Source organism: Coregonus clupeaformis, chromosome 8 (genome assembly GCF_020615455.1).
Source record: "Coregonus clupeaformis isolate EN_2021a chromosome 8, ASM2061545v1, whole genome shotgun sequence".
Classification (NCBI taxonomy): domain Eukaryota; kingdom Metazoa; phylum Chordata; class Actinopteri; order Salmoniformes; family Salmonidae; genus Coregonus; species Coregonus clupeaformis.
The window spans coordinates 11,438,389-11,457,464 of record NC_059199.1 but is presented as its reverse complement, the minus strand read 5'-3'; the positions used below and the strand labels follow the sequence as shown (position 1 = coordinate 11,457,464).

General features: G+C 44.2%; 1 protein-coding gene across 11 annotated transcripts in view; it reads right to left on the bottom strand.

The window, feature by feature from the left end:
- The window catches only part of LOC121571092 (calcium/calmodulin-dependent protein kinase type II delta chain), a 108,644-nt gene that overhangs the window by 5,666 nt on the left and 83,902 nt on the right, over nt 1–19,076 (bottom strand). For 3 of the 11 annotated variants that reach the window (XM_041882372.2, XM_041882370.2, XM_041882371.2), the window contains exons 11-16: nt 18,945–19,028; nt 18,347–18,389; nt 16,505–16,545; nt 13,754–13,804; nt 6,876–6,920; nt 6,486–6,534 (exon numbers count right to left, since the gene is read on the bottom strand). In XM_041882372.2, the coding sequence (XP_041738306.1) occupies nt 6,486–6,534; nt 6,876–6,920; nt 13,754–13,804; nt 16,505–16,545; nt 18,347–18,389; nt 18,945–19,028 (313 nt within the window). The remainder of the gene's footprint in view (nt 1–6,485; nt 6,535–6,875; nt 6,921–13,753; nt 13,805–16,504; nt 16,546–18,346; nt 18,390–18,944; nt 19,029–19,076) is intronic. The other 8 variants (XM_041882374.2, XM_041882373.2, XM_041882379.2 and 5 more) reach the window with 5 other exon arrangements.

Below are 19,076 nucleotides of genomic sequence, written 5' to 3'. Positions count from 1 at the left end.
ATTTTGCTGTCGCACAGTCCAACATGTACAAACCCGCCGACGGATCACTGACAGACCTTGCTCTCTAGCAGTCTGTTTGCTAAGAAGAAACAATGCACCTCCAAATAGTGGACAGTGTACTATGTCCCCCTGACAACCCTCAACAGCACACGGCGGGAAAACAAAGCTATTTTTCGCTGTTTGTTATTATCGAAACGTAGAAAAGTAGATCAATGGCACTTAGAAATGAGACTGAAAACACAACATTGCCTTTCGTTTGCTATGAGGTACTATATACTGAGCTGCACAGTAATAAAAAGGACAAACTGAGCCTTGGTTCTGACAGGCATCTCTGACAGACAGAGAAGCTGAGTGCAGAGCTTTCTTTCAGTCTAGAGACTCTCTCTCACTCTGACCGTCTGCCTCTCTGTCTGAGCCTGGAAGGTTCATCTGGGGATACACACACACACACACACACACACACACACACACACACACACACACTATAGCAGGGAAGGAGAGTGTCTGAATAGGCCAGATCACTCAGCACTTCTCCACCAAACGCAATCCACTTATCAAATGTGATGTCAATGTAGAGACATTAACGGTCAACGAAACCATCCCGTTCCTGGGAAGTCTTCCGTGCTGCCTGTGCAAAGAACAACCTTTATCAAAACTAGTCCTTAAAGTATACTCTGAATCTCCTTTAGACTGTTCACAGTCAACCCTGGCGATGACGACTATCTGTCTCACCCTCTCCGTACGCATCAACACAGCGGTAATACCTTTTAAGCCCAACTTAGGTGTAATACATTGCTAATACATTGACAAAGACTGTTATGAGGAGACGGTGGTGATAAACTCAGTCCTCTGGTAACCCCTGGTTAGACTGACTACAGCCATGGAGATCCAATGGCAGACCATGACCTCCAGAGGGCAGCAGAGTTCACACATAAGGGACGCCTGTACAGGAGACCGGGTGCTGCTTTGCTCCACGCCGAAGCAGAGTGTACTGTTATACCTGGGCCAACCTACGGAGGTGCAACCTCAGTAAGACAAGGGCTACTTTTCAGTAGCTTTCTTTCACAGGGTTCCATGTCAAACACTAAGAGATTTGTACGCCTTTGTTTAGTCTTTGGTGTGGAGTCCCAGGTACAATGTGTGGCCCCCCGTGTAGCTCAGTTGGTAGAGCACGGCGCTTGCAACGCCAGGGTTGTGGGTTCGTTTCCCGACGGGGGGCCAGTATGAAAAGAAATGTATGCACTCACTAACTGTAAGTCGCTCTGGATAAGAGCGTCTGCTAAATGACTAAAATGTAAATGAGGGAACTATTTGCATTAATATTCACTCACCGGGTGCACCAAATGATCCTAAAAGTCATATCCTAAACAAATGTGGACTTCCAATTATGCATATCTGATAGCGGCCAAGAGGATATGAAGGGAGGGTCTGATGTCAGGGATAGTGGGGCGTAGAGGGCAGTGGGAAATGGGGGGGGGGGGAAGAATTGTTCTGGTTGTGCCCTCTCCCCCCACTTTGCTCTGGGTGAACTTATACTGCATGTCGCTGGGGATCAGACCAGGCTGGGGCCTCTGAGTGTGGGTGGGGCCACAGTGGGCGGCAGGGTGCACATCGAGTAAGACCACAAAGGAGGTGGTGAAGAGGAGGAGCAGGTAACAGGTGACCAGGGTCCTCAGAACATAGAGGCACAACTCCTCCCTACCTGGGCCAAACACTGGGAGAATACCAGCAGGAGGAGGAGGAAGATGAGGAGGAGTAGTTTGAGCCTGTGTGCCCCTGCCAGAAGCGAGGGGAACTTGGGGAGGAGGGACGGGAGACTAGGATAAAGGGTGGATGGGTGACGAGGAACATTGGTATGAGAGGTAGGTGGGTGGATGGATGGATGGATGGATGGATGGATGGATGGATGGATGGATGGATGGAAAACAAAAGAGTGAAGAAGTGGAGAAAATAAAAGAATGAAGAGTAACGTCTGTTCTCATTGGAAACAAAACGCTGTTGAGGAAATGCATAGAAAATGTCAGAAAAATTATAATCATATATATATATATATATATATATATATATATATATATATATATATATAACACACATACATACAGTGGGGAAAAAAAGTATTTAGTCAGCCACCAATTGTGCAAGTACTCCCACTTAAAAAGATGAGAGAGGGCTGTAATTTTCATCATAGGTACACGTCAACTATGACAGACAAATTGAGAAAAAAAATTCCAGAAAATCACATTGTAGGATTTTTAATGAATTTATTTGCAAATTATGGTGGAAAATAAGTGTTTGGTCACCTACAAACAAGCAAGATTTCTGGCTCTCACAGACCTGTAACTTCTTCTTTAAGAGGCTCCTCTGTCCTCCACTCGTTAACTGTATTAATGGCACCTGTTTGAACTTGTTATCAGTATAAAAGACACCTGTCCACAACCTCAAACAGTCACACTCCAAACTCCACTATGGCCAAGACCAAAGAGCTGTCAAAGGACACCAGAAACAAAATTGTAGACCTGCACCAGGCTGGGAAGACTGAATCTGCAATAGGTAAGCAGCTTGGTTTGAAGAAATCAACTGTGGGAGCAATTATTAGGAAATGGAAGACATACAAGACCACTGATAATCTCCCTCGATCTGGGGCTCCACGCAAGATCTCACCCCGTGGGGTCAAAATGATCACAAGAACGGTGAGCAAAAATCCCAGAACCACACGGGGGGACCTAGTGAATGACCTGCAGAGAGCTGGGACCAAAGTAACAAAGCCTACCATCAGTAACACACTACGCCGCCAGGGACTCAAATCCTGCAGTGCCAGACGTGTCCCCCCTGCTTAAGCCAGTACATGTCCAGGCCCGTCTGAAGTTTGCTAGAGTTCATTTGGATGATCCAGAAGAGGATTGGGAGAATGTCATATGGTCAGATGAAACCAAAATATAACTTTTTGGTAAAAACTCAACTCGTCGTGTTTGGAGGACAAAGAATGCTGAGTTGCATCCAAAGAACACCATACCAACTGTGAAGCATGGGGGTGGAAACATCATGCTTTGGGGCTGTTTTTCTGCAAAGGGACCAGGACGACTGATCCGTGTAAAGGAAAGAATGAATGGGGCCATGTATCGTGAGATTTTGAGTGAAAACCTCCTTCCATCAGCAAGGGCATTGAAGATGAAACGTGGCTGGGTCTTTCAGCATGACAATGATCCCAAACACACCGCCCAGGCAACAAAGGGGTGGCTTCGTAAGAAGCATTTCAAGGTCCTGGAGTGGCCTAGCCAGTCTCCAGATCTCAACCCCATAGAAAATCTTTGGAGGGAGTTGAAAGTCCGTGTTGCCCAGCGACAGCCCCAAAACATCACTGCTCTAGAGGAGATCTGCATGGAGGAATGGGCCAAAATACCAGCAACAGTGTGTGAAAACCTTGTGAAGACTTACAGAAAACGTTTGACCTGTGTCATTGCCAACAAAGGGGTATATAACAAAGTATTGAGAAACTTTTGTTATTGACCAAATACTTATTTTCCACCATAATTTGCAAATAAATTCATAAAAAATCCTACAATGTGATTTTCTGGATTTTTCTTTCTCATTTTGTCTGTCATAGTTGACGTGTACCTATGATGAAAATTACAGGCCTCTCTCATCTTTTTAAGTGGGAGAACTTGCACAATTGGTGGCTGACTAAATACTTTTTTCCCCCACTGTATGATGGGATGGTTGTAGAGGCCTCCTCTTTCTGGCAAGTGTTGATGTCACAGGGCGAGTGACACTTGGGGACTGATAGGGTCCTGTGTGTTGGGTTGGTGCTTCAGAATGTGTTGTGGCCAGAAATATGTTTTTGTTTATTTGGAACATGAAAAGGGGCGAGACGATGATGCCCCCCCCCAAAGAAAATCCACCACATCCTACAGTCTTCAACTCCTACACACAACGTGATGAAATGCCTTCATCTTTCAAACAAAGCAACTGCCAAAGAAAACAAAGTGAATATGAAATTGACAAGCCTCTAGCTGCAAATAAACATGAGAAACACCCACACACACGTTTAGTAGAGCGACCATTACAGAAATCCACGACCCGTCAGTAATCATCCGTCAGGAATTGCAAACATGGACACAAAGCGACACTGACATGCTAGGAAACCCGTGTAGCTCAGTTGGTAGAGCAATGGCGTTTGCAACGCCAGGGTTGTGGGTTCGTTTCCCACAGGGGGCCAGTATGAAAAAAATATATATATGTATGAACTCACTAACTGTAAGTCGCTCTGGATAAGAGCGTCTGCTAAATGACTAAAATGTAAATGTAAAAATGAAACACCATTTCCTTTCCACGCAATGCCGCCGTAGCACTTTAGATAGGGGTACTAGGACCTCCTGGGTTTTGTGACAAAGAAACAATTGTTCAAAGCAGGTAGCTCATGAGATTGCCTAACTAAATGTCATCCTACTCTCTCAGATTGTCAAAGAGCCTTTTAAAGGTCTAGAAGGGGGAGATTCATTCTGGCGATTAGGGTCATTGTCACACTACCCAGATTGCATTATGAGGTAAAACCTTCAATTTGAAGAGGGAGGTGAACAAATTACTATCTGTAATGGTAGAGCGGGCACACACACGCACACGCACACTGTTCTGGCTCAGCGGACCATCAGAGCAGCAGCGAGATGGAAAATCATGCGTAGCAGCAGAGCCTGATTCAGCTGCCTAAACGACCCACTGAAGACCAGGGTTTCTCAAACCTCTCCTCGGGGACCCCCAGCCGTTCCATGTATTTGAACTATTCCACAGCTAGCACACCTGATTCAAATGGTCAACTAATCACCAAGCCCTTGACTAGGTAAATCAGGTGAGTTAGTTCAGGCCTACAACAAAATGGTGAAACGTCTGGGGGTCCCTGAGGACAGGTTTGAGAACCACTACTGTATACACCAAATGTGTCCAACTCATTCCACGGAGGGCCGAGTGTCTTTGGGTTTTCTCTCCTCCCTTGTACTTGATTGATGAATTAAAGTCACTGATTAGTAAAGAACTCCCCTCACCTGGTTGTCTAGGTCTTAATTGAAAGGAAAAACCAAAAACCCACAGACACTAGGCCCTCCATGGAATGAGATTGACACCGCTGGTATAAACTTACAGTGGAGGCTGCTGAGGTGAGGACGGCTCATAATATTGGCTGGAACAGAGCGAATGGAATGGCATCAAACACATGGAAACCATTACCACGAGTCCATCCTCCCCAATTAAGGATCCACCAACCTCCTGTGGTTCCAAATCACTAATGAGTCACTAATGAGCCCATCAGAGTGGGTGTTAAATGCACCACTGACTCAAAGTAGGGCCACTATTCAGCCATTAACATTGGTCTTAAACAAATAGTGAAAAAAGATGGACTAGGGTACATCAATAGAAGTAGCTCAAAGGAAATGTATGCAGGGTTAGATAGAGGTCACATCACAACGCAGGACGGTGTTCAGTCACAGAACTGACAATGTAACAAGTAAAGAATAAGAGTTTAAATGTAATGATGTGGATGGACATAACATTCAACCTTTGGAGGATGGCAGTGCATGTCTAAGGGATGAGATCAGAAGATTAAGTGAATTTATTTAAATGAAAAAGCCAAATGAATGGATGCCTGGATAAACAAACGCATATCTGATTAATTCATGCAAGACAAACTAAAATGGTACAAAGAAAATAGGCATTTTAACAGCCAACATATTCATGCAAAATCAGTAGGACAACAACACATGCAATACATGGAGCCCTAATGCTGAAGAATCATGAGTACACTACATGCTAAGTTAGGGGCAGCAGGCACACCAGGAACAGGCTACCCCTGTGCATTCCCTTTCACTTGAGCAGAGAGCTAACACAGTGCTACTAGCCTAATATAGGTGGCTAACCCTTCATGCTAGCGCAGAGTGGTGCTAGGGGCAGAGTGGTGCAAGGGGCAGAGTGGTAATAGGAGAAGAGTGGTGCTAGGGGCAGAGTGGTGCTAGGGGCAGAGTGGTGCTAGGGGCAGAGTGGTGCTAGGGGCAGAGTGGTGCTAGGGGCAGAGTGGTGCAAGGGGCAGAGTGGTAATAGGAGAAGAGTGGTGCTAGGGGCAGAGTGGTGCTAGGGGCAGAGTGGTGCAAGGGGCAGAGTGGTGCAAGGGGCAGAGTGGTAATAGGAGAAGAGTGGTGCTAGGGGCAGAGTGGTGCAAGGGGCAGAGTGGTGCTAGGGGCAGAGTGGTGCAAGGGGCAGAGTGGTGCAAGGGGCAGAGTGGTGCAAGGGGCAGAGTGGTGCAAGGGGCAGAGTGGTAATAGGAGAAGAGTGGTGCTAGGGGCAGAGTGGTGCTAGGGGCAGAGTGGTGCTAGGGGCAGAGTGGTGCAAGGTGCAGAGTGGTGCTAGGGGCCAGAGTGGTGCTAGGGGCAGAGTGGTGCTAGGGTCAGAGTGGTGCTAGGGTCAGAGTGGTGCTAGGGGCAGAGTGGTTTGTGTGCTCCTACCTTTCACGTCCTCATCTTCCATGGTGGTGTTAGCACTCTCACTGGACTCCTGTTGGACAAGAACAAACAGAGAGCAACAATGAACACCTGCCGGCTGTGGAGACTGGATTAAGCGTGAGCACAGGATAAGTGATGTACTGTCAGATGGGGGATTTTTCTTTTTTCTTTGTAGACGTGACCGGCGGTCCGTATTGACCTCGTTCTGGGTCCGAATCCGGACTGCGGTCCGCCAGTTGAGTATGGGAGATCTAGGGCTTAATTAAGGCACCATGCATATCAACATAAGGCTTAGTAAATAACACTAACTAGAAAGCTTATCACTGCTAACTACAGCACAATTTTAGCAAAAACCTCTACACTCGAAAAACTATGGTTCTATTTAATCACTACCTTGTTTCCATCAGTTGGGTTGTGGAGAACAGTGGTTTGAGGCTCCTGATTCATGGATAGGAGGAGGAGGAGGAGGAGGAGGAGGAAAGTGAAGAAGAAAGGGGTTCAATATACAGGAAATTGTTGTGGTAAACAGTTGCCCAGATGATCAATTCCCATGGGACACATTTCAAGTATTTGTTGTAAGAAAAAGAGATTGTTGAGTAGTCAACGTGGTTCCCTAAGACATTAGAAGAAGAAACAGCCAAGCAACAGCCAAGACATGACGGGAGGTGTGCAGCAGTAGCAGCATGTTAGTCACCAGGCTCTTCCTGGACATAAACTACAGCCAAGGCATGCAGTTCACCTTCAGTCCTTACTCCAGGCAAGTTGTGTGTGTAATGCATGGTGAATGAACATCAACCTGGCTATGGCAGGCCCCATTTCTCACATCTAAGAATACATAACCACATCACTCTAGAACAGGGATGGGTAAACGGCCCCCCTTTTGAAGGCCCACGGATATCAAATTAAATATATATACTGTGTACATACAGTACCAGTCAAAAGTTTGGACACACCTACTCATTCAAGGGTTTTTCTTTATTTTTACTATTTTCTACATTGTAGAATAATAGTGAAGACATCAAAACTATGAAATAACACATGGAATCATGTAGTAACCAAAAAAGTGTTAAACAAAACAAAAACATATATACATACATATATATACACATATATATACATATATATATACATACATATATATATATATATTTGAGATTCTTCAAAGTAACCACCCTTTGCCTTGATGACAGCTTTGCACACTCTTGGCATTCTCTCAACCAGTTTCATGAGGTAGTCACCTGGAATGCATTTCAATTAACAGGCCTTGTTAAAAGTTAATTTGTGGAATTTCTTTCCTTCTTAATGCGTTTGAGCCAATCAGTTGTGTTGTGACAAGGTAGGGTTGGTATACAGAAGATAACCCTATTTGGTAAAAGACCATGTCCATATTATGGCAAGAACAGCTCAAATAAGCAAAGAGAAAAGACAGTCCATCATTACTTTAAGACATGAAGGTCAGTCAATCCGGAAAATTTCAAGTGCAGTCGCAAAAACCATCAAGCGCTATGATGAAACTGGCTCTCATGAGGACCGACACAGGAATGGAAGACCCAGAGTTACCTCTGCTGCAGAGGATAAGTTCATTAGAGTTACCAGCCTCAGAAATTGCAGCCCAAATAAATGCTTCACAGAGTTCAAGCAACAGACACCTCTCAACAGAGACTGCGTGAATCAGGCCTTCATGGTTCGAATTGCTGAAAAGAAACCACTACTAAAGGACACCAATAAGAAGAAGAGACTTGCTTGGGCACAGTGACGATTTTCAATCTTGGTGGGGCAAAACATAAATAAAAGTGGGATGCATGCCAGCAAAGCCACTCCACAACACAACACTAAACAATACATTCATTACACTATAACGGTGACAAACGGTGCCCACACACTGTTAGGGCCTACATAAAGCTGTCCCAACAGCAGACTCCCAACAGCAGTCCCACTCCCAACACCTTACTACTGCTACACCTGGCTATCAGCTGAGCCTTGTCTGGCAGCGAAACAGTTCATTCAGCCTCATTTACTGCCTTTAAAAAAAAAACATAGCTGATATGGCTGACTTGCTTAAACAAATGTGCTTTCTACTGACAATTGAGATGTACAAACTATGGCATAAGGGGATGATGAGCAGATGAGGCAATCCGTACATTTCGATTAAGACATTAATGAGCGAGCTAGGACGGACGTAGTCAATATAACTATTTGCTCAGCACTTTTGAAATGTACAGCGACAGAATTCAGCACATAGGCTATTCTTACAGTGTTCTCTCTGTACACCAAGTCAGAACTGTAGGATAAATAAAGGGGGCACATAAGCCGACAATGAACGCTCTTACAATATTCGATGATTACATTTCTCTAAAACAGGTTATAGGCTACTTGTGCACCACCAAGTCAGAACAGTAGGCGAAATTAAGAGGGGAAAATATACCAAATTATTAGGGTGAGGCACATGGGCTACTAACAGCTTACTACACAACACACTTAGTATTACTTTCTTAGCTACAGTATACATACAGTGGGGAGAACAAGTATTTGATACACTGCCGATTTTGCAGGTTTTCCTACTTACAAAGCATGTAGAGGTCTGTAATTTTTATCATATGTACACTTCAACTGTGAGAGACGGAATCTAAAACAAAAATCCAGAAAATCACATTGTAGGATTTTTAAGTAATTAATTTGCATTTTATTGCATGACATAAGTATTTGATACATCAGAAAAGCAGAACTTAATATTTGGTACAGAAACCTTTGTTTGCAATTACAGAGATCATACGTTTCCTGTAGGTCTTGACCAGGTTTGCACACACTGCAGCAGGGATTTTGGCCCACTCCTCCATACAGACCTTCTCCAGATCCTTCAGGTTTCAGGGCTGTCGCTGGGCAATATGGACTTTCAGCTCCCTCCAAATATTTTCTATTTGGTTCAGGTCTGGAGACTGGCTAGGCCACTCCAGGACCTTGAGATGCTTCTTACGGAGCCACTCCTTAGTTGCCCTGGCTGTGTGTTTCGGGTCGTTGTCATGCTGGAAGACCCAGCCACGACCCATCTTCAATGCTCTTACTGAGGGAAGGAGGTTGTTGGCCAAGATCTCGCAATACATGGCCCCATCCATCCTCCCCTCAATACGGTGTCCCCTTTGCAGAAAAGCATCCCCAAAGAATGTTGTTTCCACCTCCATGCTTCACGGTTGGGATGGTCTTCTTGGGGTTGTACTCATCCTTCTTCTTCCTCCAAACACGGCGAGTGGAGTTTAGACCAAAAAGCTCTATTTTTGTCTCATCAGACCACATGACCTTCCCTCATTCCTCCTCTGGATCATCCAGATGGTCATTGGCAAACTTCAGACGGGCCTGGACATGCGCTGGCTTGAACAGGGGGACCTTGTGTGCGCTGCAGGATTTTAATCCATGACGGCGTAGTGTGTTACTAATGATTTTCTTTGAGACTGTGGTCCCAGCTCTCTTCAGGTCATTGACCAGGTCCTGCCGTGTAGTTCTGGGCTGATCCCTCACCTTCCTCATAATCATTGATGCCCCACGAGGTAAGATCTTGCATGGAGCCCCAGACCGAGGGTGATTGACCGTCATCTTGAACTTCTTCCATTTTCTAATAATTGCGCCAACAGTTGTTGCCTTCTCACCAAGCTGCTTGCCTATTGTCCTGTAGCCCATCCCAGCCTTGTGCAGGTCTACAATTTTATCCCTGATGTCCTTACACAGCTCTCTGGTCTTGGCCATTGTGGAGAGGTTGGAGTCTGTTTGATTGAGTGTGTGGACAGGTGTCTTTTATACAGGTAACGAGTTCAAACAGGTGCAGTTAATACAGGTAATGAGTGGAGAACAGGAGGGCTTCTTAAAGAATAAACTAACAGGTCTGTGAGAGCCGGAATTCTTACTGGTTGGTAGGTGATCAAATATTTATGTCATGCAATAAAATGCAAATTAATTATTTAAAAATCATACAATGTGATTTTCTGGATTTTTGTTTTAGATTCCGTCTCTCACAGTTGAAGTGTACCTATGATAAACATTACAGACCTCTACATGCTTTGTAAGTAGGAAAACCTGCAAAATCGGCAGTGTATCAAATACTTGTTCTCCCCACTGTATCTCCCTGGCATATTACATCGTTTATGCAGCAGCATACAAGACATTTTTGGACTCACCTTGATGTGTTGTGCTCACTTGAACAGGAAGGTGGCGCGGTGGTCCTTCGTGGGCAAATTTTGTCATCAAACTTTGTCATCAAAGTCTGTCATTCTCTGGATTTATGGTGCTTTCAAGACAACTGGGATCTCAGAAAAAACAAGGTTGAATCATGACGACGTCAGTGATCTTCAGGTCGTAGCTCTAGAAAGAGGACAGATTTCCGGATTTACAATTCCAAGTTGGATGACCGTTCAAAACGTATTTTCCCAGTCGGAGCTCGTTTTTCCCGAGTTCCCAGTTGTCTTGAACTCACTGAAGTCAGATTCTGCAGTTCCAAGTTAACAGTTGTTTTGAGCGCGGCACAAATCATGCTTCATTGACAGCATGGCCAATGTTGAATGTTTATAATTTTAAGCTTGGAAAAGAGACCCTTAATCCCAGACTTGGGACCACACAGCCACTCCACTGAATAGCAGGCTAATGATTGCTGTGCAGTGCTTGCAGTTTAGCCACTTATTCCTTCCAAACCCCTCGTTGTTGAATTTGCGATTTCCAACTTGTTGTGCAATGTTTATGTCCAATGGCCGATGAGCACCGATAAATTGTATCTATAATTTCTCTTCATTATTTATCTTCATATGACAAGGATTAAAAAATATTTGCCAGTAGATTGTCGACTTGATTCATGATGATGACTGCTAGCTAAGATTTTGAAAGTATGATGTTGACATGATCAGTCCAATCAAAGCTACTGTTGATATCACGTGATTTGACGTCATTTTGTCTGTGGCCAATGACCTTGAGCCTTCTTGGATGGGCACTTCTAATGTAACTCTATGGCAGCACCCAAGGGGCTTGAATTTATCGAGCTCTAGCCTTACACTTGGCGGTGACGTAGTGTCCCCATGAGTGACAGAACACTGAGCCAATCATGGTGCAACTAGAGAACATTACCAACACCTACGCTCCGTATTTTCCGCTGGCTGCCCCACCACCACAGAAAGCACTGAGCTAGGCTGAAACACCTGCATTTTGGAGCTGCCTTACTCAATAAAGCAAAAAAGAGACCATGTTTGTATGCGGCTTTATTAAATAACTCAATTATTATGTTATCTTTTTTACATTGTTTGCAAACTAATATGTGACACGTATTAATGCCAAAATATCATGCAAAACAGGCAAGCCTATTTCTTTGGTTCCAACCGCCGTGTCTTTGTGAGACACAGAGTAGGTGAACGGATGATCTCCGCATGTGTGGTTCCCACCGTGAAGCATGGAGGAGGAGGTGTGATGGTGTGGGGGTGCTTTGCTGGTGACACCGTCTGTGATTTATTTAGAATTCAAGGCACACTTAACCAGCATGGCTACCACAGCATTCTGCAGCGATACGCCATCCCATCTGGTTTGCGCTTAGTGGGACTATAATTTGTTTTTCAACAGGACAATGACCCAAAACACACCTCCTGGCTGTGTAAGGGCTATTTGACCAAGAAGGAGAGTGATGGAGTGCTGCATCATATGACCTGGCCTCCTCAATCACCCAACCTCAACCCAATTGAGATGGTTTGGGATGAGTTGGACCGCAGAGTGAAGGAAAAGCAGCCAACAAGTGCTCAGCATATGTGGGAACTCCTTCAAGACTGGTGGAAAAGCAGAATGCCAAGAGTGTCCAAAGCTGTCATCAAGGCAAAGGGTGGCTACTTTGAAGAATCTCAAATATAAAATATATTTTGATTTGTTTAACACTTTTTTGGTTACTACATGATTCCATATGTGTTATTTCATAGTTTTGATGTCTTCACTATTATTCTACAATGTAGAAAATAGTAATAAATAAAGAAAAACCCTTGAATAACTAGGTGTGTCCAAACTTTTGGACAGGTACTGTATATATATATATACATATATATATATATATATATATATATATATATATATATATATATATATATATATATATATTATTTTTTTTTGTAACTCAGTCAGGTCTCAACTTCCTGTTGCGAGTTTGAATAGTAGAATACAAAAGGTGCAATTTCGAAATTTGGTTGTGCAGCAGCAGTTTCTCTTATGTCAGTCACTGATAGTCACTCAATTAGCCCATGTCAGCTAAAATGTTTTAGATTGGTAAATTAGCATAGCGGCAAGCTATCTAAACTTAGAAATCATGGTCGAATTACCAGCCAAAGGGCCCCCATTGATTTAGTTAGTCAGTCTCACTCAGATATAATATAACAACTGCAAAATCTTATTTCTTCCCCATGGCAAAATGTGTAGAATTGCAAAAAAATTACTCTAAACGGGAAAAAAAAGTATCTCCGCTGTCAAGAGGGGGGCTGCTAAAATGTTTTGCTTGCTGGGTAAGTCTGTGAGCAGAGATCCGCTGGGCGGTGCCAATGGGTGGGCTACCTGTCATAAGGCATGCCATCGCACAGCCATGTTGAAGCTCATGTGTGGTGGCAGGGTGACACGGGTGGCACTATCAGAGCAATCTGCCTTAGGATACGTTTCACTGTGAGTGTGTGAGTGAGTATGTGAGTGAGTGAGTGTGTGAGTGAGTATGTGAGTGAGTTAGCGTGTGAGTGAGCGTGTGAAAGTCTATTTTAGAACGCAAGCACAACCAGCATGTCTCATTGGTTTCCTTGGTAACATGGGGAAAGAATCAGTGGATTAACAGTAAAGACAAGATGCCCGGGGTGTACAGTTCTTCACACACACAGAAACATGCAATGGCGAACTAGGGGCCATCCCAAACAAAAAACACACAAAGTTCAAGAGCACATACCAACTGCAATGTCTACTGACCACAGTATGAGGAAATGCCCGTGTATGATAAAAATAACATGTGTTAGCCTATAAAGAAAACACAAATGCAATAAGAGGCATCACTGGTAGCAAAACAAGGAGACACCTTGTTAGAGTGAGCAGCCCAAGCATGAAGGATGACAGACAGACAAACTGACAGGCAGGCAGGCAGGCGTGCAGAAAGACAGACAGACAAACTGACAGGCAGGCGTGCAGAAAGACAGACAAATTGACAGGCAGGCAGGCAGGCGTGCAGAAAGACAGACAGACAGACAAACTGACAGGCAGGCAGGCAGGCGTGCAGAAAGACAGAGTACCAGAGTGGGGGGCTCTTTGGGGCTGGTGACTACATTGGTCTTGTTGTTGATCTATAAAGTGAGTGGACAGAGAGAGACAGAAACAAAGATCGATTTCAGGAACGAGGACTAATGCTCCAGACAGGGAGAGAGACAGGAGAACTACATCAGCATAGAGAGATTTGTCAGGAACACAGGGCTGCAGGAGAGAAAATGCTAAGAGTCTAACGTCTCGCCTGCATGTCTACGGGTGTTAACATCAAAATACTCTGAAGGGTAGAAAGTTAAGTGAGACAAAATAAGTTCATTAGACATCTGTTAGTTCCAAGCCTGTAGCGATACATTATTATTCTAGAGGATTATGTAAAATGAAAAAAGCATGCAAAGGAGTTCCTCGCTGAAACAGAACTTGAAACATTAACGGTCAGAAACTTAAAAACCCATTTTGAAAGCGACTAGATGTTCCGCTCGACCGTTTGCAGGTTTTTCAGGAAGAGAAAACAGCCTAATTGCGGCTATTAATGCAGTTTGTAGAGGCCTTGAATCTAATGAATTAGTGCTATTGTGACTACTAGAGAGGAGAAGTAAAAAGCCAGAAGTAATGCAATTATCCAATCCTGTTCAAATACACAAGACAAAACGATGTCGTGACATCCCAATAGTTTTCTGTTTTACTGTTAACATGAACATCATCGTCTGCATCGGAGCACATTGTCATTGGAAGCACATCAGGGGAAACGTGAATATAAAAGAGCGTTGTACAATTCCTTTATGAACTGCATGCCCTGATTAAGTAGCGCCGCCATTGGGCATCCCACCGATGTAAAACCTGGTAATATGGGCCAACTGGAATGCACGTGATTGTAGGACTAGGTTCTCTACAGGGAGATATGGGAAGCTAGTCATCCAACTGGAACTACACATCAAGAGGCTTCTACAATTGGTTGCTCATTAAACCAAGATACTAGACAACTGTCCTAGGCCAGGCTTCTACAAATGGCCAATCAAACCACCCTGAATCTATCCAACAGACTAGGGTGTTCTAAAATCAACCACAACTGGCAACCCATGGTGGTTGCCAGGTTGGATAAAAGTAGACGGGCATACCAGAATCATTGGCATTGGCTCTGGCTTGGTTTCAGACTTCCGTTTCTGCATCGACCCATCAGAACACATAAGAGAACAAGACAAACTTGGTCCAATATCACAATATCTCAACCCCCAAAACACATACAATATCTCAACCCCCAAAACATATACAATATCTCAACCCCCAGAACATATATAATATCTCAACCCCCAAAACACATACAGTGTCAAGACCCTAGAGACTTACAGTATGCGCTTTGAGAAAGGGTATTTTATAACAAACAACGCAATTGTAATCATTATATATTCAGCATGCATGGAAACCAAAATTGATGGTAGGACTAAAAATGGCTTCCATTTCTCCAGTCCATTAGATAATCTACTCTACAATACAGGTTCGTAGGCAATGACATTTAAAAGGGAAACCTGCTGGACTCCTGCGCTAAACCTGAAATAATCATTCAAATGCCGCACGCTATGCTTTCAAAACACGGCGATGACTCACACGGCTGCAGATTTAAAAGGTAGTTTTTGAAAAATGTACCAGGTATAAATGCTAAACCTCCTACAGCTGTTTAAACGGCTAGCCATAAATACCTTGGATACCTCAGTGTTTTTTTCAGATCACGTGTCAAGTGCCAAGTACTGCACCTGGGTATGTGATCTTAGTGTTTAAGGATTAGCATTCGGAGAGGGAGAGGAGCTGGAGGGTTGGGGATGCGGAGCTGAGGGGCCAGGGGAGGCAGATATCGATGCAGGGGCCAGACAAACAGCCAGCATAGTAGTTTGACACTGGGCCCAGGGTGTAGAAACAGAAACTGGAGGACAGCTACTCAACCAGAGCTGTGAGCGGGAGAGTGGGTGAGTCACTGTCTGACACAGACCCCCAGTTGGGAGAGCAAGTGAGTGTGGATGAAAAGAGGGGGGTGAGATGGAGAGAGAGAGAGAGAAGAGGGTAGAAATATAGAAAAGAGAAAAATAGAGAGATTAAGAGATTGAAGGGAGGGAAAGGTATTGAGAGGAAGAGGAGATAAAATCCCCAAATGAGGAAGAGCGTGACAGGGATTTTGTTGTCAGATTTAGAAACAGAGATAAGGGGGGGGACAGAGATACTCTCTGAGAAGCACCTGTGGAGGTGATACGGACGGGACCAGTGTAGTGGCTACGACAGCTGAGGTTTGATTGGACGGCAGATCAGGACTGTCATTCTGAGTTAGCAGATCATCCGTCACAGCTTCTTCATATCACAAAACAGATGCCACCCCTCTGTCACAGCTTCCTCATATCACAAAACAGATGCCACCCCTCTGTCACAGCTTCCTCATATCACAAAACAGATGCCACCCCTCTGTCACAGCTTCCTCATATCACAAAACAGATGCCACCCCTCTGTCACAGCTTCCTCATATCACAAAACAGATGCCACCCCTCTCTAACTGAATTATTTTGGAAAGGTGGGATAAAGATGGGGCACGATTATTGAGATATCTTAGTCACACAGCACTCAAAATGACACATTATTTCACTGCTGGCACCAGGAATATTGTAGAAATACTCCCAACTTCTCTTCTAAGACTGTCAGTTACAAGTGCAACATAAGTTACATGAGTCCATAACTTAAGGTCAATGTGTGTTGTCAGGTGTTAAGATGACAGTAGTGAATGAGAGAGGTGGATAACCTACCTTGACACCGTCAGCTTTCTTGTTGAGTAGGCTCTTGGCTGCTGTAAGGAGAGAGGGGACAAGGGGACATGGTCAGCGAGGACACCTCTGACACACACGCCGCTAAAATCTAGTGAAGACGGCAAACTATGGGCCAACTTTGACAGTCTCCTACCAGAGATGGAAGAAGCAAAAAGGAAGATGCAAATGAAGTGAGAGAAATCAAACTTAGTGATTAGTTTGTGAGATGCAATTATAGCTACAACTAACAGCCTGATGGAGTATCTATGGAAGAGGTCCAACGAATTGAGGTTTAATGCCCTCTGCCAAAAAACACATGCACAAAAGGAGATCTTCAATTGCTTGCTTCTAAACGTAAAAACAGTTAATGTGATAATCTAATTTAATAATTTAATTAAATTATAATCTAACTCCTCCTCACAGAACACATTAGCACACACTCCTACTGTAGATCAACATGCAAATATAATGTAGACATGGAGAGAGCTGATTGGCTGGGCGGGTAGAATGATGAGGCTTCTGGAACGTGGAGAAGCTTAGTGATTGGTTAAAGTGATCAGGGCTGTCACACCTAAAGACCACACAGGTGCAGGAGGAGTTTATGAGAGGGGGGAGAGGAAAGGTGTTTGTGAAAGTGTTTAGTAGGTCTGAGAGGGGTGCTAGTGACCCAGACAAGGCACATGGGTAGAGAGCAGTGCCAACGCATGCCAGAGTCTCTTACCTCACAGGGTTACACATTTCAAACAAAGAAAGAGAGGAAAAAAAGAAATGTAAATAAAACAGAATGGGTGTAAAGTCTTGCTCTGAGCAAAAAAATACTGGCTATATGGAAAATATGACCATTGAATACAATGTACTGTTTAACTTAAAAGAAAACATGTACGGTACAAGTTGAAAAGTTGAAAGGGTTCTAGTGACAAGCAGCCTTGACAGGGAGAGACTATCTGTGTTTTTCTGTCTGAACACAGTACTCTGTTTAAATTGTCCAGATAAATGCAAGGAAGCAGGAGAAAGTGAAGTGTACATCTTTCCTCCATCAACCACTCATCACCCCGAGAGAGATATATTTAGCTAGCAGACAAAACATGTAAGTATTGCCCTTTAAGAGGCCCAGTATGGCTGAACCACATCGATCTGCAACCCCCCACTGGTCTCACGTCTCTATTGATATGAACTGGGAGGAAGCTGATGGTGGTTCTTTTAAAGGCTAGCGTATTCATCCTGGGGTTCTCCATCTCTCTCTTTTATCCTCTCCTTATTCTCCCTCTCGCACTCTTTATCAGTCCTTTCTTTAAACACCTGACCTTTCTTTAACACCTGACCTTTCTTTAACACCTGACCTTTCTTTAACACCTGACCTTTCTTTAACACCTGACCTTTCTTTAACACCTGACCTTCTCACTCCTCCCTCCTTCCACTCCTCCCTACTTCCACTCCTGCCTCCTTCCACTCCTGCCTCCTTCCACTCCTCCCTCCTTCCACTCCTCCCTCCTTCCACTCCTCCCTCCTTCCACTTATTTCTCTCACCTTTGTTTCCCTCCTCAAGTGTTTTGGTGAAATCAATAACCCAGCTGCATTATTCAGCAACAGCTGATGGAGGAGAATTCTAAATATTAATCTGGTGTTGGTGGCAATGTCATAGGAAACCTGGGGCTTTAGAAAACTAGAAAGAGAGAGCGACAGAGACACAGAAAGAGACAGAAAGAGAGAGAGACAGAGAGCGAGAGAGAGAGAGAGAGAGAGAGAGAGAGAGAGAGAGAGAGAGAGAGAGAGAACACAGACAGAGAGGACAAGAGAGACACCTTGAAAGAAACAGTAATACAGTAGGAAGATGCATCTGACCTGAGAAGTTGCGTGTGGCCAGCATGGTGGTGAGGATAGCACCCTGAGGAAGAGAACAGGAACAGTGAGTTGAGGCTGATCAAGGCTTTAATAGTCACCTCTAATCCCTAACATGGTGTCAGACTTTAGGTGGAAAGGTAATGATTAGATTACTTAGTGGTCAGTGTCCACTCTATGACATACAGTACATGAGCTCGTACAACCTGGTGAAATCCTGTGAGAAACCTGGTCAAATCCTGTGAGAAACCTGGTCAAATCCTGTGAGAAACCTGGTAAAACCTGGTGAAATCCTGTCAGAAACCTGTTAAAACCTGGTGAAATAATGTGAGAAACCAGGTAAAACCTGGTCAAATCCTGTCAGAAACCTGGGAAAACCTTGTGAAATCCTGTGAGAAACCTGGTAAACCTGGTCAAATCCTGTGAGAAACCTGGTAAAATCCTGTGAGAAACCTAGTAAAACCTGGTGAAATCCTGTCAGAAACCTGTCAGGACCTGGTGAAATAATGTGAGAAACCTGGGAAAACCTGGTCAAATCCTATGAGAAACCTGGTTAAACCTGGTAAAACCTGGTCAAATCCTGTGATAAACCTTTCCTCACCTTGAGTTTCCTCCTGGCGTTGAACTTCCTCAGGCACTCCACCGTCTCCTGTCTGTGCATCATGGACGCCACAGTGGACCGTTGCTGCAGAGAGGACACAGTGAGAGAGGGGGAGAATATCACGTGTTTGTA